Genomic DNA, 22,902 nt, shown 5'->3' with positions numbered 1-22,902 from the left:
GACTCTTATGCACCGCAAAGTACGCTAAATGATCACACCCAATTCTCCTTTTCGTCAGCCTCAACCAAGTATGTGGCCTTGTCTCATGGGAACACTCCGTGGACGAGACGGTCCTCGCCTTCGTCGCCTCCACAGCCAAACCGCAATTCCTATAATTGCCAAAAGCCCTGCTGCACCACCGACCGCGATGCCTATTATTGCTCCCTTATTCAGCGCGGAAGACTTTGAACCATCGGTGGTAGTAACATCCGTAGTTACTGTGCATTCTGATGTGCAAGACGGCGTTGCGACCGGTGTGGTCGTAGCATCAGAGGAGGTGGAGACGGTAGGAGTGGGTGTAGCCGCAGCAGCGCCAAAAGTGCTAAGTGTCCATTCCCCATTGCCCGAATCTCCTTGCGCGAGAAATGGCTTCAGGCTCCCATCTTCGACATCGAGATAACTCTCCGAGCCGGCGCGGCTATTGCTGACTTTGACACTTCCGTCGCCTTGTACTTCCAGTCGCCAGTACTGTGCGTCTATGTTCTCGTTGGCGCGGAAGCGCAAATCTGTTGTCTGGCTTCCTTCGTAATTATACGTGCTGAGAGAGTTGCCGTTGCCTTTGTCTTCGGTGTGCAGGCGGTAGTAGTCGTCAAGTTCGGTCTCTTCGAAGTACCATAGCTGACTCTGAGTCGTGTCACTTGAGACAGACTCTAGAACGAGGGTGTCATTGTTTGGAGTAGATGCGAGCGCATTTTCTGATCCGAACTGATCAGTTTTGATGACGTATCTTGCTGACAGATTGATGAGGTCTGTCATTGTGAGATGAGGAGAAGTGAGGGATGAGCACGAAGAGAGAACCTTGTCGCCTTCTTGATATGGTTTTGAGGCTGCGGCTCTACTTGCTTGAAAACCTGGCTAGGCTCCTTCAATCTACAATCAGCCACCACACTGCGACCGGGCTATGCTTGGTAGTGGGCGTGCTTCGCAAAGAGGGCTGGCGCTTCCAAGGTTGCCAAGAACGCCATGCGTCTGCCTTGTTCCCTTCTCGCTCTTCAGCTCCGCGCATCAGTATCAGGCTGGGCATCTGCATAGCAGATGCAGCCTTCTGTATGGCTCCTGCAGCGCTACTGTACCAAGGAGTGGGCTGAGTAGGCTGCGGCCAAAGAGTGCATAGCCTGAATCACTTGTGGTGGCTGCGAAAATCATCACACACTTTGTTAAAGTTCAAATACACCTTTCCAAAGAGACAACGTTCATTCGCTAGTATAGTACTGGTATGCTTGTTAGTTCTAATTCTTTCCACCACAAAGTCGCCCATAGTTTATCCCACTCTAGGTTCAGTACCAACTCCACTTCAGCCCTGAAGTATGTGGGCTTTCCAAGCCTCTGGCGCACACGTTCAAATTCGATTTTGCTCAGGTCAATGCCAAGTTCTCCCGCGTTTTGCAGTTCTGTCTTACATTAGCTCCGAGATCTTTCAGCTACATTCACTACTCACCGTCAGTGGCGTCTTCGAGACGTGTGGGGCGGTGTTTCTCGTCGCTTATGTATCGCCAAATCTTCAAAGTCATCATGTCCTTTGGCTGTTTCGAGAGATGGATGTGAACCGTTTTGGACCGCTTCGTTGGGGCGTTTGACATAACCAGGTCGCCTTTGTTCAGCAGCCACGTGAGTTGTCCTTTAGCGAAAATGCCTCCGCCATGTTCGATGACCTCTTCTTGATTGCCATGATAAGTTGAAGTGTAGCTTTCATCCAAACATATTGCGTAGCTGTTTCGGCAAGAGTTCGTCCGCTTTAGGCTGCTGGTCAAGTTCTTCTCGATACCACAAACCACTGCACCACGAACGACTGCTGTCCAAGACTTTTGGGGTCTCCAGTACTGCATGATCAGTCTTTCGTGTAGTATCATCTCTTTGATCTGAGCTTGAAGATACTCCGATTCGCCGTATCCTCCTACCAGAAACAGATTCTGGTGACGTCAGGGCTTGTATTGTGATGGAAAGCATGATTTCTCACCTTTGGACGGTTATGGCGCTTCTCTCGAATCCTCTTGATATGGTTCTTGATCAGTATGACAATTCGCTCGATCGATGCGTCAAAGAATGACTCCATCTCATGCCTAAAGTTGTCAATATTGCTCGAAAAAGGGAATCTGCATATACCCTCACCTCTTGATCGTGAGCAGACCCTGATTGACACGACCTTGGATGACAAGATTTTCCAACGGAGATGGAAGCTCTAGCTGGCAGTCAGACGACCCGGCTGTGAAATGTTTTTTCTTCAAATCGAAGTCTTTCATGAGTGATCGCATAGCTGGGGTTTCTGAGGCATGGGTCGCAGTCTTGTCGATATCAAAATTAGGGTCAAGTTCTTTGTAGTGAACATCCGTGAGTATTTCTCGAAGCCATTTTTTGAACTTCATGTTGATGAAGATCGACCCGCATTTGTCACCTATGCCTGGTTAATGACACTCGCTAGGCGTGAACTCGGCTTACCAGTCGGACTCCCAATGGGCTCCAACTCAAGCGCTGGTTCCAAACGCTTGACCTGGTATGAAACCACGTCCTAAATACAGCGATAAGCCCACCCGCTTTAGAAATAACAACTCCAATTCGATACTTACCACTGTGCCGCCCCCAGCATCACAGAGTATGAAGTACTGGCCCTCCTTCAATTCTTTAGCTTTCTAGAAACAGTGGTCTTTTCACAAGTATCCAACATACCTGCAAAGTTGTTTGGGACAACTCGTCTCGGTAATGGCGCGCAGTATAGACTGCAGCAGCCTCAGGTTCTGTGATGAACATGATGTCATGTAATCTTGGGAAGTTCATCCGGTTGAACCCCGCTTTCATCAATGCTCGATATGTTGAGTTCATCGCCATATAGGACCAGTCCTCGCGAAAGTCAGCTCTACCGTATGACGTAATTCGCGTTGCTTACCGTAGGTACAGTAACTACAAGATCAGTCTTTGTATGCTTTCTTGCGATTGGGCCAAACTGGTCGACTTCCATCTCTAGGTGTTGGAATACCTTTTGTAAATAGTCGGTGACTATCTCTTCCGGGCTTTTGTGTGAGTAGGCAGGTACATCGTCGTGACTACGTATCGTGCGCAACATGTCGTCGATATTGAGGTTAGACATTCCATCCAGGATCTGAAGCGTCATGTCCAGCTCACCCATGCGACTCTGTAAACCGAGCTCAAGTTTAGTATGAACCATTGAGACGGAATCGTCACTCAAAGCACCACCCCACTCATAGTTGGGGCGCGAGTATGAAATGACGCTTGGCACCTTTTCGTCCACGGTCGCACCTTATACCAATCAGTAAAGGTAACTTGCGGGAACAGACATGACATACCCCATTCCACCATCACGTCAATGTCCTCGAGCAAGCAGTTGTTCCCAGATGGCGTAGCATAAGCTACACCTAGTCTTGGAGTCAGTCTGGTAGCAAGAAACGCCGATCTAAGTAGCGCACCAGTGTATGTAGTGCCATAGTCCAGACCAATTACTAGTCGCGTTTCTTGCACATCTCCATTTGTTCTCCCTTCCGAATTGTCTGTTCTGGAAATGTATTCGTGGTCTGTGCGAGAAGACACGAAGGACGTATGCTCAGAGTGGTACCCAGGTTCGCTGTCGTCCATGTCGAAATGCCTGTCTCGGGGTTCTTTTCGAGAACAACCAATCTGGCCTCACGATATTTTGGGTATGGCGACCACTATACATCTTAGTCACTCATTCTTGCGGGCTGCGGCACCCGAGAATTGGGGCACAAGTGAAGCGTGCGCGTAAGCTACGCAGGCATGCTAGGCTAAGCAAGTCGATTCGGAGGACGCTCCGCATTCACACAATTCCGCATCGCAGCCTGGAGACTAAATTCCATGCACGCGCCGGAAATGGGCAAAGTAAGCGTAAGAAGAGTCGGAAGTTCAACAATTGGTTAACGTTCACCAATGAGCTCTCCGCTCGTGTTTGAGATATGTACGGAGGCGCAAGGCTGCGAGATAGCCTTACTGTACGTATTGATGTGGCGCGAAAAGCAATATTGGGTCACTCTGCGGATTTTCAGCTCCATGCAAGCCAAGACGAGTATGCGCTGCGCTGCTTACCACGAGCCGCCGTTGCAGTTGAGTGCGGCAGCCTTGACACACAGCATGCGGTGTTATGATGTACCCGCTTAGTGGCTTGGTCAAGATTATTCGTCCTGAATTTCCACAAGTATGTTTCTTGCCCCTCAGAAGATAGCTGAATCGAATGGGCGTATGTAACAGCCCAAGGCTGACTGAAGTCTTTCCAGCCAGCAAAGACGTCTCCATGTACCTGGAACGGAAAGACCATGGGTGTGTTCGAAAATTCCAAAAGTAGGGAGGTCCGAAAACCTGAGACACCTACACCTTCCTCGTCGGAGCTTTTGTCTAGTCAACAGCAGCGACCCGCTACCACGATGGCTGGATCTATAAAACCGAAAGTGGGTATGCTGGAGGCCCTCGCATACGGCTTTAAAGCTGGGATACCCGCAGCAAAGCAAGCGGCAAAAATTGCATACGGACAAGGACGCGAGAAACCGAGCGACTTCAAGAATGATTCAAAAGCTCAACCTCCACATGGCACCTCCATTCTGCCTCATCCAACATTCTCGGAAGGCGCACCCCCACATCAAGATGAGCATACTTTCTCACATGCTCCTCATTCATCGCCCGGCTTCCCTTCGGCACTTCACGCCAGCAATGGAGATCGTACTTTTGCTCCGCCAGTACCTATACATACGCCCGCGACAGGCCCGTCACCTCTCTACCCAAACATTGACTTGAGCGAGCACTCCTTCGAGGACCCCTATGACCATTCAACAAGAAAGGCTTTCCGGCAGGACGCGATGTCATTTGACGCACAAAGAGAATACGTAAGTCAGTAGTACCGACAGTAACATCCCAAAACTGAGACTGACATAGAGACAGCAGCCCCCAGCCGGCGTACACGATGCAACGCAAATTCAGGAACTTCTACTAAAAGCTGGGCATGAGTTTCCAAAGCTTCAGTTACGAGCCGATAGGCCAGTTGAAGAAGCGATTTCAAGAATTTTACATGGGTACCGTGAGGTTTCCCGTGCGCTTGACGCAGCTCATCAGTTTGTGGATCAACACCGAACAGAGGCTGAATCAATAGAGGGCTTGAAGACCGAAGCACACAGGTTGAGGAACGATCTTCGAGCTAGTAATACCGACGCGGACAGAAGAAGGAATGAGGCCAGAAATAATCACCAACAGATGTTGAAAGCACAGGCCATGCTAGGCGAGAGGAACGTAAAGTTCGAACAAGAAAAGCGTGACTGGGAATCAGAGAGAAACAAGTTGAAGTACCAACACGACAACCAGATGCGTAATGAGACACAGAGAATGGACAACGAAGTGGCAAGAAACAAGGCATGGTACGAAGAACAGTCACGTACAGCTCAATATGAGGAGAAAAAGCGACATGAGCAGCAGATCAGCAGCCTTAAGCAGCAACTAACTGAGGAACACTGGAAATGGGATGCCCATTTACGAGAAGTGAAAGACACCCACGAAGCTCGCATAAGAGATATAGAAGCAAGATTCACCGAGCAAATGAAGAACGATTACGAAAGACATTGCGAACAAACGCGACAAGAGATGGAGAGCCATAGGGTGACGGTGAATGAGTATCAGTCGAATATTGCTCAACTGAAGCTTGACGCAGAGCATGAAGAACGACGATTGCGCGAACAACTACAAAAGGAGAAAGAGAGACTTCAAGAAGAACAAAAGCGACGTGAGAAGGATCTCAAACGACAGGAAGACAAACTGACCCATAAGCATACGCACGAAACATTGCAGCTTCGTACCGTGAACGAAGAGCTGAAACAGGGCTTATTTCAGCGGCAGCATTTCAGAGGCCTGAAAGACCGTGATGTAGCCAATTTATTCCGCAGTATCGCAGGTCAAGTACAAGACTTTGCGAACGTAGATTGGGACAGTAGTCGTACCTCAGACTGGCCTTTCAGCGAACACCAGCTGCTCGAAATCCATCGTCAAAACACGCGAAAACTCAAGAAGCAGATTGTCCAAAACACCGTCTGGGTCCTACTGTATAATTGGATTTTCGCCAGTCCTTTCAAAATCCTAGGGTCGGAAGGAGAAGTCCTGGACCGTGAGTGGGTAGGAATCCATACACCTAGTAAGTCCTGGATAGTCGCTATCCCACACCTTTGAACTAACAGGCTGCAAGACACTTCCAGTCTCAAGTGGCCCGAGATACCAGAAGAAACCGAGAAAAGACGGCACGAGACGGCCAAACTGTCCTTAGCGTTTATGGAACCATCTGCCCGACCCTCAGGAGATGATCTGCGGCTCAAAAACGGCTACGAAAGATCCATTTCGGAGTTACTCGACACTTTACACCGTGCTCTAGGGAAGGTAGCTACACTCGAAGATAGGCAGGCCAAGATGCTGGAAAGTCTCGTGGGACTATGTGCAAAAACCTGGATAGAATTCTGTTCGCAGCCTTACAGGTTGATTGCGAGCTTGCCCGATGGAAGTGGAGATTTACTTTCACAGCCTAAGCTGAGAGAGCGCGCTCTCACCTTAGTTCTTAGCCCGGAGTTGAAGCGGTATGGGAATTCGAAAGGCGAGCACCTCACTAACGGAGAGATGATTCCGGGCTGTCAGGCCGCGAAAGTATCTTATTCTGTTCGGTAGTCGATAAATTGTCCAACGATTTTGTATCCAGCTCGAAAAACGAATGAATGGTTGGCATTTCGAAAGTCGTTGTAGTTGCTTCTGGGCTCGTGATTTTCAATGCAGCCTCGCGGCGCAAGCGATGATTTACAAAGCTTTGAGTCCAAGGCCTGTCTGTCGATATAATGCCCTCGGCGTGATTGGACGCCAGTTCGATAGCAAAACTGTATCGCTAGAGGCTGAGGAAGGCAGACTTCCCACGGCGCTTAACCGGACACATTGTCGGAACGGCTGAGTGAACAGCCACCGCAGAAGCATTGGCCATCTGCACCTGCAGCATCTTACAAGGATCGAGGCGAAGGTGGTGTAGCGGCCTCCAGGGCTGGACTCAGTAGGTTGTAAGCGTTAATTCCTGAGCAGCAACAGCCTTCTTGCTAAGCCTCTTGGCGTGCGCATACAGCTGCTAAAGAACACGAACAGTATGTGTGCGTTGAGAAGCCGTATCCCGATCGGGCAGCCTTGTGGCTTTGGTAGCCTCACTCTTTCTTTCGCCCCCGAAGGACCAGCTCACTTCCCCATCTTTTGCCTCTTTCCGTGTCTTACTTGTTAGTGACAGAAGTTTAGCTTTTACCGCTGCAGACCGAATCGAAATCCTTTGCCTCCTGTAGCCATGGGCCTCTTGAAGAAGACTAAGAGCCTTTGGCAAATGAAAAAAACGTCTACGTTGCAGGTCGGGGCGCCACTGGCACCACTCAACGAAGAAGTAGACACTCCTCCACTACCTTCTACTGAACAGCGTCCTAGTCGTCAAATACCTCAGCGAACACCAGACCCAGCTCGACTCGTGACGGCCGAAAACATACGGGAGCTTAGGGAGAGGATTCGGTATCGATACAGTTTGGATGTCGAGATCTTGAAGCAAAGGAACGTCAAGCCATACATGCGCGGAAATCTAGAAGAGAACATGAGGAAATCGGTAGCTGTGCTTGCAGACATACGGGAGATGGTACAAGGCTGGGACCGTCGAGAGTTCTTCGCCACCGACTTGGAATATGAGAAGTTCCAAGTGATCAAGCGCCGGCTTTTGGAGGGCAACAAGATAAATTGGGAAAAGATCAAGCCGTGGGAGTTGGACCTGAGGAACATGGTCCCTCTTCGAGCTCCATACGAGATGAGCGATCGGACAGAGTCGACAGCGCAGCGGCCCGCGCCTTCGTCATTTGGCAGTCGTCGGCCCCCTCGGGAACGTCCAGATGATGTGCCGTTTGCACGGCAAAACCAGAGGCCCGAGCGAGTGTCTGATCGAAATCCTTCGCAGCGGAGCCGGCTCGCTATGGACCCTGCGCGGCAGACCCAGCTTGGTACAACTGCTCCACAACAGATACAGCATGGTCTGGGACCGCTGCAACAAGAGCAGCGTAATGCGCACAGCTCGAGACAAGCTCCGTATACCACGAATCCTGGCCCTCCAATGCGTTACCCGGAAGATCCTGTGAGGCGGAGCCAACGTGCCGAAGGCCCGCCGCAGCAAGATATGTATGCTCTTGTGTCCCCGCCACAAAGCGACCTCTCTCTGCTCTCACAGAGAAGTGAGCTCGGTATAAGATCGCCACCGCCGAGCGAGCTGGCTCCAGGTTCTCCCCCGGCGACCAGGTATGCGCCATACGCTCCGCCAGATGCTTACAGGACGCAGTCCTATACGCAAAACCCCCAATCCGCGGCACAATATGGCAATGTTCCCTACTCGCAGCCTGGCGGCGTTGTGGCAGCCCCACCTAGGCAAATTGAAGGGTTACGACTGTCTCGACAAAGAGACAGTCGATCTGTCTCCCTTCCAATGCCACATATCAGGTTGACCGCGCCTACACCGCCGGTGGGCCGAAGAGTCTTGTCGGACCCGTCCCATATTGAAGATTCTGGTGATAGATCGATACGCATAGATAGTCCTGTCCCGAGGGGTCGAGTCGAAGGTCCTCCGTCATCTCAACACAGTGCCCCCGGATATTGAGGCGCCAGAGAACGTAGCCATGCGCATTCTTGTTCGATTCATCTTCTTTCGTAGAGGGTGTTTATAGGGAGCGTCTGTACGACCCCATTCCGAAGGGCGCCTCTGTTCGTCATTGCTCGTGCAAAGCGCGTCGCGGGTGTTATGCGGGCTGGGGACGATTCGACGGTTCGGCGCGTCGTGTCTTGCGGATAGGGCGTGGTGATCGTGTAGATGGTATATAGAAGCTGTGAGGGCTACACAGCATTGCAGGCAGTGTATATGGCCCGAACTTGCTGGCTGACGGTATGTGAGCAAGTCTGCATGCTCATTGCGCCGGCTGCGAGATTGTGTCTGTGCGCAGGCAACGTCATTCATTTTCTAATCGCATCTGCACAACCTCTTGGCTTTCCACCTCGCATTGCAACATCTATCTCTTCGAATCTTTGCTCCTCGTAAATGCCCATCAGAGCTTCATTCGATTGACCTTACAGCAAGCCGCAAGTCAGATCCACATCGAGCCTGACAAGCATGCAATGCAAATGGATCATGTATCCATGGATGTTTTGAACGAGCGTAGTGTCTTGCTTCGCCTACAGGTGCTATTTTCTCCTCGTAATTCATACACTGCCCTGAAAATAAGAGTTCCTGTTTACCAAGAAGCTATGCTGTTCAATCCCCTACTGTTCACCGCTGTGTGGAGAGCATTGGCCACGATCCAACAAATGGTAGCCATCCACTCTCGATAGTGGAAAGAGGAAGCTATACATGAAGAGTCTTAACACGTGGATTATTGCACAGTTGGTAATTCTTTCTTTTCAAAGCCGTTCTTGGGCGTTCATAAGAATGTTACTGCCAAATGCTCGCACGCGCCTATTCGACTTTGCAAGACTACGCAGGTGTCTGTACAGTCACTTTCATCAAGGACCAGATCGCGCGCTAGTGCGAAGGTACGGCTCCTCACAGAAAACACACATCTGTCAACATCGCATGTCATTACCGCTATCCAGCGTACATCCGTTCGTCAGTATCGTCAACATCGTTAATTAGTACGCCTTCATCGACGCATGTGGCCAATATACTTACAGGACTAGCACCCAAATAACAAAGCTGTACATACGGCTACGATGGCTCGTAATGGCACACCTTCGATCAAAGTTGTCCTCAAAGGCCTGTTCAGCAAAAGCAAAGCCACGAGTTCTCCACTGCGTCCAGGTGAGCAAGCCCTCCGGATCAAATACTTGTGCTACGAACACGATCGATGGATCGTTGAGAGGGGTCCCTAAACCGAGTGCGCGCTCTATCTAGGAATCGCCGATCTATAATCTTCAGATTAGGAGTCTTTGTAGTGAAGGTTGCTGACTGTCGCTGATAAGATTCAGGTAACCCTACCAACGCTGGCCCTAATAACGACGCCAGGGGTACATTCGCTCAGCCTGCAACCACGCAACCATCAAGGCTTTCGCAGCCAGTTCAGCCTGACACAAGTTCCGCGCAGAGTACCTCTTCTTCTCTCATGCCGACACCGGGCTCTCAGCTTGGTCCCAGCGCAGTCATGCCGTTGTACGAGCAGATCAAAGAACGTGGCCACTACCTCTGGGGCGATGCCTATTACTCTGTTCTTACGAATATCGTTCCTGGACGAAAAGACCGACGGCTCCACAAATTCCAGTACCACACACGTACCGGGATAGACTGCGTGCGTCGCGATCATACTTTCGCGGAAGCTCGTCTTGTACGCTATGAAGTCCAACTAGACGGCCGTCGGGACAAGGGGGACGTCTTGAGAGCATGTCTGGGACAGAACGTCGAGGATGCAGTTGAGAAACTGGCGACTCTTCTAGGAGTGTTGGTATCGTGTTCAACCAGTAAGATGCCGGATAAGTAGTAACGAAGGTTCTCAGCGAAACTAACGGTAAGGCAGGGAAAAGAGCTGCAGTAGGCTACGGATGGTCATTTGAAGGAAAACAGATCGGGACATTCGCTGAGTTCAGGGAACTTGAGGAAGAAGAGTTCGCTTTGAAGACGTGAATTTGAAGGGCTTGATGAACGAGCCTGGGTTCACGAGCAGGAATGTAGGAACGGCGTCGCCCTCTATCGCACAAGCCAATTGCATCAAGTATAAAATCGTCGTCAGCTCGTTTGCCTTGCAATCACGTCGATGTACAAATGCGTGCCATCGACTACTCATGTCACCACAAACGACTCTTCAAGGGACGCAGGGGAAAGATCCAACAATGAGCAAAGAGGTTTTACGACTTCTCGCTGATTGGCGGCACCTTGTTGCGGCGTTACATCAGGGTCGTACCAGCGATGGGTCTTCGACACCTCTGCAAACGCTATTTGTCCTGGCAAGCCGCTTTTGGAAGCGCTTCAACACCGTTCCCCATAGAGGCCGTCAGTCTACCGTATGAACACCCGAGTCAGTGGTAAGCGTCTACCCCGCGTGCCCAAGGTCGAGCTCGTGAACTCACCGTGGTCAGGTGTCTTGCCGTTGGACCTCATACCGCTCTCTTACCCTGAGATGCCGCGGAGAGTAGCGCCTTTACCTGTTTGACAGCGTGTATTGGGCATGAGCTGCTGCCACCAGTCGGCCATATAAACCTTCAATTCGCTTCTTCCTCTCACTCTTGACCATCTCACTATCACCAACTCCCTATCAACACCCCACGCAGCATTTGACCTTCGGCCTTCCACCTTCGACTTGGACGAACCGTCGACGCTCCTTTACGACAGTCTTCGGCCTCAACCTATCGAAATCTTTTCAACAATAGCTCTATCATCCCGGTGCCAACATCGGAGTGATCATCATGCCCGTCCCCATGCATTCGCACAATGATATAGAAGATGGCGAGCTAGTACGTCAGACATCAGCGATGAACATCACCGAAGAGTCATGGTTGGAGAGCACCGAAAAGGTATTTAAGTTGTTCGACACAGCATTCAAATTGGCTAACAACGTCAGCTCGACAAGGTCCAAAACCTCAAGGAAGTTTGCCTCGGCAATTGTCGCCTTCTTTACGGTAGCGAGAGAGGCAGGTTCTATGGCAAGAATAGAGTCCAGTCTCATTTCTCGACGCTGAGGCTAACGCAACACTAGACATCGTGATCTGCGAGGACGAGGACACTAAAAAGTTCGCGGCTATCTTGACCTGCAACCACGATTGCCAAACGAAGCTTTTGCGCACCGAACTGAGCTCGTGTCCTGTCGTGGCTGTCCGTACTCTCGTAGACGGTCTTCAGAAGGACACGGCCAAGCTCTTCTGTACGTCCCCTTCTACCTCAACATCCTCATCCTCATCCTCATCGCTGTCGACAACCTCAACACCCCTGATGCGTTACTAACTTGGGCGTGTAGTGAAGTACGCTGTAGGTTCTCAGATACGAGGCCAACAGGGATATACCGATGTGGAAACCGGAAAGTTTGTGTTGTGGGACATGGCACATGACAACCGCATCCGCGGTCCTAACGATGATACCCAGGGACTTCTGCGAAGCTGGAGCGACGCACCGGGCGCAGAAGGTCGACCTCCATCCGGTCCTCGCGGCGATGGCTACTACAGCCGGAATAACAAGCGTATGCGACCGGTCGAGCGTCCAGTCGAGCGACCGGAGAAGCTCATGCCTGAGACGGAAATTGTCGACCTTGATTACTATGACTAGGACAATATGGAACCTTGGAGGGGATGGCTGGTTATCGGAAGTTCGAGAGGAGAAGAGTGTGAGTTGGATCCAGTTCGACCTCGTCGTCAGGGTCATGGCGTGATAGGGTTCAGAGGCCGATCCATCTTCACCTGAGATGAGCTTGAGTCCCGGTGCGGTCCTATTCCTAGCGTAGATGGTCGGCGGTCTTTGATGTGCTTGGAGCGCATGGTCATTTCGACGATCTCAAAATTTTGTCTACGCTGGATGGTGTGCTTGTCAGAGCCTTGTGGTACGATGTGAGTGTGGCGGAACAAATGAGATCAATCTGAGGATGTTTGAGGAAGCCTTCCAAGTTGTCTATCGACGCGTGTGCACGTGAGATGGAGTTTGGCTGGGTCCAAGCGCCCGCGTCATGACGTACCACACTCCCCTATGCCACCTGCTTTGCTAATGGCTATGTCGCTCAAACCAGCCTCCACGTCATGAACAGCCCTTCCAAACGACGGAAGAAGAACGATGGCTCCGGAAAGCCGGTACGAAGTTTAGACTACTTTTTCGCGAAGCAGACGGCTAAAGCAACAGCCAAAGATGCGCCGACGAACGTAGGCCCGAGCGAGCCGCCTGTGGAGGAAGACAACACAGGGCTAACAGACGAGGAGCTCGCGCGCAAACTTCAGGAGCAATGGGACAAGGAAGATCAACAGCAGGCGCAAAATCAGGAACCGGTGAGCTCAAATGAGCTGTACGAAGAGCCCCAGAAGGCCAACACGAAGGATACAGCGCAAGATGCAGATGGGCAGGTCGGGGTGTCAACATTGCCAACGCGCGAACCGGCTCTAGCAAACACGCCATCGGAAGAACCTACCCAGAAGAAGAATACGCTGTCTCTTCAGTCGACCGCATCCGAAGAAGACGTGATCACAGCGAACATACCATTCGACCAGAGCCCTCTCGAATTCGAGCCTTCGGAATACATACCAGAGTTACAAAAGCATTGGGTGGTCGACGGAGGGCACGCGACATACGCGCTGTTGACAAGATGTTTCATCTTGGTCAACAGTACGACGAGTCGCATCAAGATTGTTGACACTCTGGTCAACCTTATTCGGACGATCATCGAAAGCGATCCTAGCAGCTTACTTCCAGCTGTCTGGCTCGCGACGAACGCAATATCGCCTCCGTACATCGATCTGGAACTTGGGTTGGGAGGTTCCGCGATCTCGAAAGCGCTTAAGAAAGTTTGCGGACTGGACAATGCAGGCTTGAAAGTGTTGAACGCCAAATATGGCGACGCTGGAGATGTAGCATTCGAGGCAAAGAAGAAGCAGAGCTTTACCCTGCGTAAACCGAAGCCTCTGACGATCAGGAGCGTCTTCGACTCGCTAGTCAAGATTGCGAACAGCAAAGGCCATGGCAGCGTAGAGAATAAGCAGAGGATTGTTGAGAGACTGGTACAAGATGCGCGAGGTGCTGAGGAGAGTCGATACATCGTACGCACGCTTGTGCAACACCTGCGGATTGGAGCTGTCAAAACCACAATGCTCATCGCGCTGTCACGGGCCTTTATGCTGTCGAAACCGTCAGGTGCCGAATTCGAGATCCGTGATAGGAAGGACCTGGCAAAACTGAAGAAGGAGGAGCTCGCGGAGATCTACAGCAGGAATGAGGAGATCGTGAAGGCATGTTTCGCTCGACGACCGAACTATAATGACCTTATACCCGTACTTCTCGAGATCGGTGTCTGCGACGAACTACTAGTACGCTGTGGGCTGTCGCTACATATCCCACTCAGGCCCATGTTGGGAAGCATTACGCGCGACATGGGCGAGATGCTCACCAAACTACAAGGACGAGACTTCGCCTGCGAGTACAAGTACGATGGCCAAAGAGCACAGGTGCATTGCGACGACAAGGGCAAAGTCACGATCTTCTCGCGCCATCTGGAAGTGATGACCGACAAGTATCCTGATTTAGTAGCACTGGTGCCCAAGATACGTGGCGAGGGAGTCTCAAGTTTCATCCTCGAAGGCGAGGTGGTTGCTGTTGACCGCGAGAGTGGAGATCTCAAGACGTTCCAGACACTTGCGAATCGTGCGAGAAAAGATGTGGTTATCGGCGCGGTGACAATCGACGTTTGTCTCTTTGCATTCGACCTAATGTACTTGAACGGCGAGGAGCTGCTCAACAGGCCTTTCAGAGAGCGGCGATCGCTACTGAAAAGTCTGTTTGTTGAGATACCGCACCATTTCACTTGGGTCAAGAGTCTAGACGCTACATCTGCCGATGTAGAAGCAGTCCAATCCTTCTTCCAAAGCGCCCTGGACATCAAATGCGAAGGCATAATGGTCAAGATCTTAGACAATCTACCCAACCCCGACCTCCTCGCGGAAACCGACGAAGCCATCGAAAAGACGCCTTCCCTCCCACCAACACCGAAGAAGAAAAAGCCCACGAAGTCGAAAACAAAGGCAAAGTCTAGTGAGACCGAGAAAGACGAACCAAAGACATCCGGCCGCCGCAAAGCCCTCCTCTCAACCTACGAACCAGACAAACGCCTAGACAGCTGGCTCAAAGTAAAGAAAGATTACAGCACCACCTCCGAAACCCTCGACCTGATCCCCATTGCCGCCTTCCATGGCTCTGGTCGCAAGGCAGCATGGTGGTCACCTATTCTTCTCGCCATCCGCAACGCAGAAACTGGCCAACTGGAAGCAGTCACAAAATGCATGTCCGGCTTCACAGACGCGTTCTACAAAGCGAACCGAGCAAAGTACGATCCAGACGACCCTGATTCTACAACCGTGCTAGCTGGGAAACCGCATTACGTTGAGTACAATGGTGGGGCGGGAACGCCAGCTGTTTGGTTTGAGCCGCAAGAGGTGTGGGAGGTAGCTTTTGCGGATCTGACGTTGAGCCCGACGTATACGGCTGCGATTGGGCTGGTCAATGAGGATAGGGGGTTGAGCACTAGGTTTCCCAGGTTCCTGAAAGTCAGGGAAGATAAGAGCATCGAAGAGGCTACTGAGGCGGAGGAGCTGGCCAGCCTATATCGGAAGCAAGAGGCAAAGGCACCCAAGAAAGATGAAGCTGTCAAAGAGGTTGAAGATGAAGACATGGAGTAGGGGATAGCACGGCACAGTAATGGTTAGATACCCCGGAGACAGCGTCACTTGACATAGTTGTAACAAAGAACTCTCTGATTGAATGTATCCTCCGAAGTTATCATCTTGATCTCTCCCTCAATATCGTGCAGCACTGATACTCCAGCCTGCGAAACCTCAAACGTCATATCCGATTCCTTCAAAGAGATGGAGATAGGAAATTCGTTATCCTCCTCGAACGTGGGGTATCTGCTCGTGCGCACCGCATCTCAGCACTGTCGCGTGTGAGCGACACACGTGCGACATGCCGGCTTGCTCTTCCTCCGCCGTATTGTTGGCACGACCTTGGAGCGGTCGTTCGGCTTCGGCGGGAGGAGCGGCGGTGCGCATCGCATCCACGTCCTTGTGGGTTTAGAAACCGTGGACCTTGATGGTCTTGCCATCAAGGCCCAGGCCCTCCTTCTTGTCGGTCAAGAAGTCTTGAACATCCTTGCGCTGGTCTCCCTGCAACTGGATCACCTCTCCCATCTCGGTGTCTGCGACGACGGTGCCATTGCAGGCAAACTTCTTCTTGATGACTTTGAGAATCTTCTTCTGGTCGAACTTCTTGGGCAGTCCTTGGACGGTGGTCAGAGTCTTACGACCATTACGCTCTGTTGGGGGTTGACGTCAGCCTTGCGCGATTTCTTGAAACATGGGGAAAGAGGGGAAGGGACAGCGCGCCGATGTCGCACACCAGCGAATTTCGGGGAGAAGGAAGACAGAGGGGATACGTACGTTGAATACGAATATGGATGTAGTTCTGCTGAGTGGACTTTACTTCTCCTCCAGCATCATCAGCCTCCGCGAACGGATCGAAGGACTTGAGATTCTGGATGTCCGTGGTCATGAAATCGACTGGTGGCGCTCTGCGGGTGCTGAAAGGGTGCGGTAGGGCAGGCGGTTGTCGTGTCGCGGGAAGTGGAGAGTGCGGGTGTGTGAGGAAGGTCGCAAGTAGTTGGGTGGAGCGTGGAGGGTATTAATCGGCCAAGGGAAGGGTGGCGAGGGGACTGGGACCACCATCTGGGAGAGCCCGCAGGCGGTCTAAGCCCCGCTGCCAAGGCACAAGGCCCGACACAGTCATCAGCGCTGCTGAGTGTCCAAGGGACATCCTTCATTCACCACTCCTCGCATTCGCTTGTCCACGTGTGAAATGCGCAGCTGCGTTGCCGCAAACCCCGAGTTCTGGTTACTGGTCAAAGACATGACTATCTTCGCGACATGACGTTCCCTTATCTTGTGTCACTATCTCATCACGCACGCGCACGCGCACTGTGACTCGCCTCAACAAAAGCGCATAGTCCATCAAGAGGCTTTGGGCATCATTACTAGTCAAAGTGCAGAAGGCTCATCCACGACTCATGAGCATGTTGGGAGTGGCTCGGTGACTTTCGCGAAGCTTCCACTCGTGTGTGGATGAACCCATTGGTTTCAGATCGAGATCGGAGTCACCTGGATCAGTACTGCGATGTCTTTCGCTGGCAACATTGGAACGCAGAAACCCCGGAACGAGTAACAGGCGACGGCAAGCAAGATGTTCAGAGATGTGTTCAAAACCTCGTTCGCCATTAGCAGGCCCAAGAGCCACGCACATATCGCTGCCCTTTGATACCATTTGCAACTCTATGCTGTACATCGGACGTGCAACAACGCGAGTGTATCTGTTCGCCTATCTAACATCCCTTCTCACTGTCCGTGGTATTCATTTGCGTCCATGCCAGCCATCCGTCGATCTGGCAGGCTCCTCTTGTCCACCAAGCTAATTGCCAGCTCACTCCAAAACTCTGGCGGAAAACCTCGTCCATGTGCGTCCTCGCCTTGTGCTCTCATCCACTCTCCGGTAGCCTTGTAAGTATAGAAGTCGACCATCATCTTCCGAGCTTTGCAGGGCCCTTCAGTGCCGGCGTAGACGATCCATACATGCTCGCTTGATGGGATCTCAGCGCTTTCTGTTGCCTTAACGAGAATAGCATCCAGGGCAGAGTCTTTGGCCTTCGCGTCTTTGACAAGGTGGGCAATGGTGTAGAGCTTGCACAGAAGGGCGTACTCGTCGTGTTCAGCATCGGATGCATCATTACGTTTACTTGGAATGCGACCGGTATAGATGAGCTGGAAGTATAGAGCAAACGCGCGAGGGTTGATTTCAGGCAGATCAAATGACTTTTGGTCAGCGTCGTTAGAAAAGAAGTCCTTGAAGTAGGTTGACCGGGCAGTGAGGAGATCAGAGTGGATACTGAAGGTTCGCGCACGCTCGTCCTGGCCGACGTGGATGGTGAGGAGATCACATCCGAAGCTACTGTTGTTAGTTCTATACATGAGGAATTGAGGGGGGAGTACCTACTTGATTGCCTGGTCTTCGACGACGCGAATATCCGGTACTCTCAACATCTGCTGATCGGCACGAGCAGATTCACTATCCACGGTCGCTCCATGTCCGAACAGACTTCCCTTGCGCGAGGTGCTAGCCTGACCTAGATTGCCAAAGAGTCCACCTCCGGTATCAGGCTTGGAATGAGATGAGCTGCCGAACCCAAAGAGTGGACGAGCATTTGTGCTACTCGGCGGTGGCGGCTCGGTATATCCGCCGAATAGGTTCCGGTTGGATAGAGCACCAAACAGCCCGCCAGGAATCGGCTGCCCAGTTGCTTGAGCAGCAGCGACTTGAGAAGCAGCCCTACCGCCAGTCCAGTCACAAGTACTGGAACCGCCGAATAAGCCACCAGGAACCTGCTGCCCGGCGGGCGCGGTGAGCCCAGAGCAAAACTCAGAACCCATCACCCTAGATTCTCCTGGAATCGGTGTGTCGCTAGGAACGCTTCCGGGCTGACTGAACAAGGTAGTGGGGTTTGTCTTCGAGCGCTTCTGTATATTCTCTGATGTATTATCCATAGTGCAAAAGGGTGTGTTGGTCTCGTTGCTTTGGTTAGCTGTTGTGAAAAAATCTGCGTGGTTGCAAATCTGTGACCGGTGCGAAGGGCGGATCGTTACGGAAGGATTTGTAAGTGAAGCATACAAACTCAATACAATATCGCCAGGACTTTAGGCAGACAGTTTGATCGCGGCTATGACGTAGTCTTTGTTTCCTTTCACGACGCAAACGCAGCTACTGGCCCACTAGGTCTAAGTTAGCGACAACGTAGAGATATCTCGCTCCTGATCGCATGAACTCTGAGGGAAGAAGTTACTGATATATGCAAACAAGCCGGTATGATCTCATCTCACATGAAGGTGGGACAGGTTCAACAGCAGCGGAAAGCGTGACAGAGCTCAGGCGGTAGATCGTGTGTGACATGAGGTAGCCTGGTGGTATACAACATCGTTCTCTACAAACGTGAACACCCAAATAGACACCGAGTGTCCTCTGGCTGTATGATAACACCTTCTCTTACTCCGATAACAGCCATATTGTTTCTGGCTTGTACCTTGATCAACCAAAACTACCCAGCAGCGAACCCATATCGACCTTTTTGTCGTTACGTACCCTCCTTTTGCCGCCATCTGGTGGAGGTTTGTATTCACCAGCACGCTTGTTTGGTCGCTTGGCTTGTTGCTTCCGTATGAACCACGCGACGTCGTCATCTCGTAAACTCTTGCTCCCTTGAGCATACTGAAAGGAGAGGGATCGGTATGCCTTGCAGCCATCAGTAGTAGCGTCTCGTGATGTTTCGGAAGAGGATACAAAAGATGCTTCGTACAGTTGCTGCACGATGGTATTTCTCCTTAGACCGGAACTACTCCATTCGCTAAGAAGGGCCGAAGCTGAATGTATGCCCCAGCCTTCCCCACACTCTGCGGGATCGGGTAACTGTGGACTGTGGATTCCAACTAGCTTTAGACCCGGAAAGGACGAGATGAACTCCAAGAGCGGTTTTTTCGGAAGCCTGATGTAGTTGTTGATGACAAGTACCCGCAGACTCCTCATTGCACCACTTTCGCCAACACTTCGTCCCCAGTCGCGCATCATTTGAAGTGACAGTACTGCGTTCTGCCGGCTTCTTCCAACCTCTAATGTGAGAACTGCGAGCGTCTCGATCTTGTTAAGGGCAACAAGTTGGTCAATTGTTATATCGGACACCCGGATACACAGAAAAGTCAGCGTGCGGGCATCGAGCTTGGCCAATCGGTCGACGACAGAGGGTAGGAGACCCCCAGGATTGTCCTGGACTCTGAACCTAGAGTGACGATCGATGTCTTCCGGGAAAGCTTTCTGGAAGAGACTCCATGTACGGAAGGACAGTGTGTCGTTGTACTTGATGTGTTCGTATAAGCGGCTAGCATATGACCATCCGAGCCATTGCAGAGCTTCAACTTCCATATTGTCAACATTCCAGACGCAAGCACGGAGTGCCATTGCTTGCAGAGTATCGCATCCTCCAGCTTGCCGGCGGTATTTCGATGGGTCCACCCTTCTACCACGAGAATGGCTTGTCCATGTGGGTACCATTGAACGGACAGAAGCCGTCGTACTTTCCCTAAAGACCAGTCCCGATGACGGGTCAAAGCTCTCCATGATTGCTTGACTGGTGAAGCGAGCGGGTACGGCTAGACTGTTGGCCGAGACTCGGAGTATGCTGACACCTCATATGAGGAAGAAATTCGAACAGGTCTGTAGACAATGCCGGGATAAACTTAGCAAATGAGAAAATCTGGCGTCAATGTAGGCTCCAGGGTGATCAATTCTTTCCTTGATTGGGGCGGTGAGTTGGGTCAATAACACCTAATGAGCGATACGTTGTAGGCGTGTTCAACAATTGCCTGCAGACCGACAGATGCGAGCTGGAGGCGCCTACTGTCTTTACTGCGGTAGCTGTGTTGCGCATGTCGCGTGTGGAAGGAATGTACGCGACGCGACGGCAGGGGCACCTCGGAACCCACATTTAGGGTTAGCGCTAATCTCTGATTCGTTCCTTCCCCCAACCCTCCTCTTCCACTCACTCAACGACCAAGTCAGGCAGCGGCATATTATCTTTGATTGCTCCATGTTGGCTGATATTGTTTGGCTGGGATCATAATGCAAAAGAAGTAGAGCCATTCACCCTCCAAGTAGAACGGTCTTCTGATGTCGAATGCCCACTGAGCATCGGCGCTCGAAACTCCGCACATCGGATTATGACTAAATCTCAGCACACAGCTTCAACACTACTAACCAATAACTTCCCATTTTAAGATTGACTTCATCTTCTCATCTCTTGGATACACACAAAGGATTCCGCGACAATCATCATGGCATCGTCACCGGCACCAAACCCATTATCTGCCCACATCGCTAAAGGCTCCCCCATAATCCTGGACGGCGCGCTAGCAACATACCTGGAGACCTTGGGAGCAGACATAAGCGGCGCATTGTGGTCCGCATCCATACTGCTTGATCAGCCAGCCCTCATAAAACAAACACATCTCGACTACTATCGCGCAGGCGCAAATGTTGCAATCACAGCATCCTACCAAGCCTCCATTCCGGGACTAGTCAAGCACCTGGGCTTGAGTGAAGAAGAAGCCAGAAAAGTCGTAAGCAAAAGCGTGGGACTAGCCCAGCAAGCAAGAGATGAATACGTTGCCGAGACAAATGAGGATGTTCGAAGTAAACTGTTCATAGCGGGGAGCGTAGGCCCGTATGGCGCATTCCTTTCAGATGGCTCGGAATACCGAGGCGACTATTCCATTCCTCAGGAAGAAATGAAGGACTTTCACCGCGGCCGCATCCAAGCCCTCGTGTCTGCCGGTGCCGACATCCTAGGCATTGAGACGATACCATCCAAAGGCGAAACCGAAGCTCTCCTGGACCTGCTCACCACAGAATTTCCCAGCACGGAAGCTTGGTTTGGCTTCACATTACGGGATGGCTCTCACATCAGCGACGGCACACCCATCTCTGAGATCGCAGCACTTTTCGATGATGTAGACCAGGTAGTTGCGCTGGGCTTCAACTGTGTGCCAGATGATTTGGGGTTGGCTGCTCTGAAGACTTTGAAGCCATTGGTGAAGAGGGGGACCTTGATGGTGTATCCCAACTCTGGTGAGCAGTGGAATGCGAAGGCGCGGGAGTGGGAAGGCAAGAGAACGGAAGGTTCGACGTTGGCTGAGAAGACGCGGGAGTGGAACGAAGCTGGGGCCGGTCTTATTGGAGGGTGCTGTCGAACTACACCCGAGGACATTGGTATCATGAAAAAGGCACTAGAGTAGGGGCACTGGATTTTGGAAGGAGACGTGTAGCGGGAGTATTGTAGCGAAGCCTGAGGCCCTGGTGTTGGGCCGGCATTATTTATGTGTAAAAGTATCGAATATCACTTGTTTTGTTCATCTGTCCGCTTGTAGACGTGAGCAGTTTTGCGCGTCTACATTGACTTTCCTCGCTCTGCTACATTTCAGGAGTGTTGGCAGGGCGACATGGAGTTTGTCCAGGTTCAGTTGCCCTCCATTCCGGCTTTGCTGCCCCTTGCGACTGCTGTTCAGTTTCCAGGTATATCCCGAGAGTCCCCGTTCCGTACGCTGCGCGCCATATAGGGTCGGGTATATCGTCTGGGTTTGCCTGGGCCGCGCTGCATCGTGTGCTTGGTGCTTGGTTGTTTGGTTCGATGGTCGTACATCCCTACGCCACGATTCCTCACCCATCAATGACCATGTCCTCTTCATCGCCCACCGCACCTCCAGTCCGCTTCTGTAGTTCCTCCAGAATCGCTTTCGCACGGTCCAGCACATCTTCTGTCCCAACCTGTCCCGAGCTTGCCCTCGCATTCAATACACCAACGTCAAACTCGCCGTAACCTCCGTTCTTGACTTCCTTCTCCGGATCCACGACCTCACTCTCGTTTTCCTTGCCTTTCTGGGCTTGCCCCTGCCCCTGTCTCTGATTGACGGTAAACTTGGGATGGCTCTTCGGTATGACCTTGTAGCGTTCGAGAGCGTTTATTTGCTTGACCAACTCTGATCTTATTACTTCGCAGGATGCTCCGCAGAAGAGGGCATTGATGCGAAAGGCTTCTTTGCGCGCTTCGAGGGTACCCGGTGTACACTGCATGGCGTCATGTTGGAAGGGGATCGGATCGTTGGTGAGCTGGCTCAGGGCAGTTGCGAAGTACTTGAGCAGTTTGGGTATTTGGTGGTTGATCTCGTTGAGGGTATCGATGTGTTCGGCGGCGACTTCCCGGTACGTTTTCGGCTCTTCAGATGCTTTCGCGTCTCCGGCTTGCTGCTGGTCCGTCTCGTTTGCGATTTGTTGGTTAGCTTCGGTAGACATGGCGGGGTGTTTGGCGAGTGTGGACAGGAGGGATAATTAGTGAGGTAGAGCAATCGGTAGACGTGCGGATTTGCAGTCGAAGTGTATGCGACAGCAGCACGTTTGTCAGGAAGTAATGCGACAGTTGCGTGCTGTGTGCCTGGTGTCTTGGAGTCGAAGCTGGGGAAGCTCAGGGCCCGCAATGCAGGCGCGCACCGGCGCATGCTTGGCAGGCCGCGCGCAGC

At 51.7% G+C, this 22,902-nt stretch overlaps 10 protein-coding genes across 10 annotated transcripts; 5 read left to right on the top strand and 5 right to left on the bottom strand.

The window, feature by feature from the left end:
- Positions 1–149: 149 nt before the first annotated feature.
- On the bottom strand, positions 150–795 carry J4E83_001867 (uncharacterized protein; the record flags this gene model as incomplete). The annotated part of the gene is made up of 2 exons (XM_049328820.1): positions 150–191; positions 292–795. The coding sequence occupies 2 exons, from the start codon at positions 793–795 to the stop codon at positions 150–152; spliced, it is 546 nt and encodes a 181-aa protein (XP_049191792.1).
- Positions 796–4,996: 4,201 nt separating this feature from the next.
- J4E83_001866 (uncharacterized protein) lies at positions 4,997–6,693 on the top strand (the record flags this gene model as incomplete). The annotated part of the gene is made up of 3 exons (XM_049328819.1): positions 4,997–5,105; positions 5,129–6,149; positions 6,234–6,693. The coding sequence occupies 3 exons, from the start codon at positions 4,997–4,999 to the stop codon at positions 6,691–6,693; spliced, it is 1,590 nt and encodes a 529-aa protein (XP_049191791.1).
- A 649-nt stretch (positions 6,694–7,342) lies between these two features.
- On the top strand, positions 7,343–8,680 carry J4E83_001865 (uncharacterized protein; the record flags this gene model as incomplete). The annotated part of the gene is made up of 1 exon (XM_049328818.1): positions 7,343–8,680. One exon carries the CDS (start codon positions 7,343–7,345, stop codon positions 8,678–8,680), a length of 1,338 nt encoding a protein of 445 aa, XP_049191790.1.
- Positions 8,681–11,466: 2,786 nt separating this feature from the next.
- Positions 11,467–12,319, top strand: J4E83_001864 (uncharacterized protein; the record flags this gene model as incomplete). The annotated part of the gene is made up of 4 exons (XM_049328817.1): positions 11,467–11,574; positions 11,622–11,679; positions 11,757–11,921; positions 12,015–12,319. 4 exons carry the CDS (start codon positions 11,467–11,469, stop codon positions 12,317–12,319), a joined length of 636 nt encoding a protein of 211 aa, XP_049191789.1.
- Positions 12,320–12,783: 464 nt separating this feature from the next.
- J4E83_001863 (uncharacterized protein) lies at positions 12,784–15,423 on the top strand (the record flags this gene model as incomplete). The annotated part of the gene is made up of 1 exon (XM_049328816.1): positions 12,784–15,423. One exon carries the CDS (start codon positions 12,784–12,786, stop codon positions 15,421–15,423), a length of 2,640 nt encoding a protein of 879 aa, XP_049191788.1.
- Positions 15,424–15,813: 390 nt separating this feature from the next.
- SUI1_2 (Eukaryotic translation initiation factor eIF-1) lies at positions 15,814–16,291 on the bottom strand (the record flags this gene model as incomplete). Its single annotated transcript, XM_049328815.1, has 2 exons — positions 15,814–16,055; positions 16,180–16,291. The coding sequence occupies 2 exons, from the start codon at positions 16,289–16,291 to the stop codon at positions 15,814–15,816; spliced, it is 354 nt and encodes a 117-aa protein (XP_049191787.1).
- An 836-nt stretch (positions 16,292–17,127) lies between these two features.
- J4E83_001861 (uncharacterized protein) lies at positions 17,128–18,330 on the bottom strand (the record flags this gene model as incomplete). Its single annotated transcript, XM_049328814.1, has 2 exons — positions 17,128–17,737; positions 17,783–18,330. 2 exons carry the CDS (start codon positions 18,328–18,330, stop codon positions 17,128–17,130), a joined length of 1,158 nt encoding a protein of 385 aa, XP_049191786.1.
- Positions 18,331–18,868: 538 nt separating this feature from the next.
- J4E83_001860 (uncharacterized protein) lies at positions 18,869–19,951 on the bottom strand (the record flags this gene model as incomplete). The annotated part of the gene is made up of 1 exon (XM_049328813.1): positions 18,869–19,951. The coding sequence occupies one exon, from the start codon at positions 19,949–19,951 to the stop codon at positions 18,869–18,871; it is 1,083 nt and encodes a 360-aa protein (XP_049191785.1).
- A 713-nt stretch (positions 19,952–20,664) lies between these two features.
- J4E83_001859 (uncharacterized protein) lies at positions 20,665–21,624 on the top strand (the record flags this gene model as incomplete). Its single annotated transcript, XM_049328812.1, has 1 exon — positions 20,665–21,624. The coding sequence occupies one exon, from the start codon at positions 20,665–20,667 to the stop codon at positions 21,622–21,624; it is 960 nt and encodes a 319-aa protein (XP_049191784.1).
- A 421-nt stretch (positions 21,625–22,045) lies between these two features.
- On the bottom strand, positions 22,046–22,678 carry J4E83_001858 (uncharacterized protein; the record flags this gene model as incomplete). Its single annotated transcript, XM_049328811.1, has 1 exon — positions 22,046–22,678. One exon carries the CDS (start codon positions 22,676–22,678, stop codon positions 22,046–22,048), a length of 633 nt encoding a protein of 210 aa, XP_049191783.1.
- Positions 22,679–22,902: the final 224 nt, after the last annotated feature.

Source organism: Alternaria metachromatica, assembly GCF_023757995.1.
Source record: "Alternaria metachromatica strain BMP 0045 chromosome Unknown scaffold_3, whole genome shotgun sequence".
NCBI classification, from domain to species: Eukaryota; Fungi; Ascomycota; class Dothideomycetes; order Pleosporales; family Pleosporaceae; genus Alternaria; species Alternaria metachromatica.
Note: the sequence above shows the minus strand (reverse complement) of the source record. Positions and strands in the feature narration are given on the sequence as shown.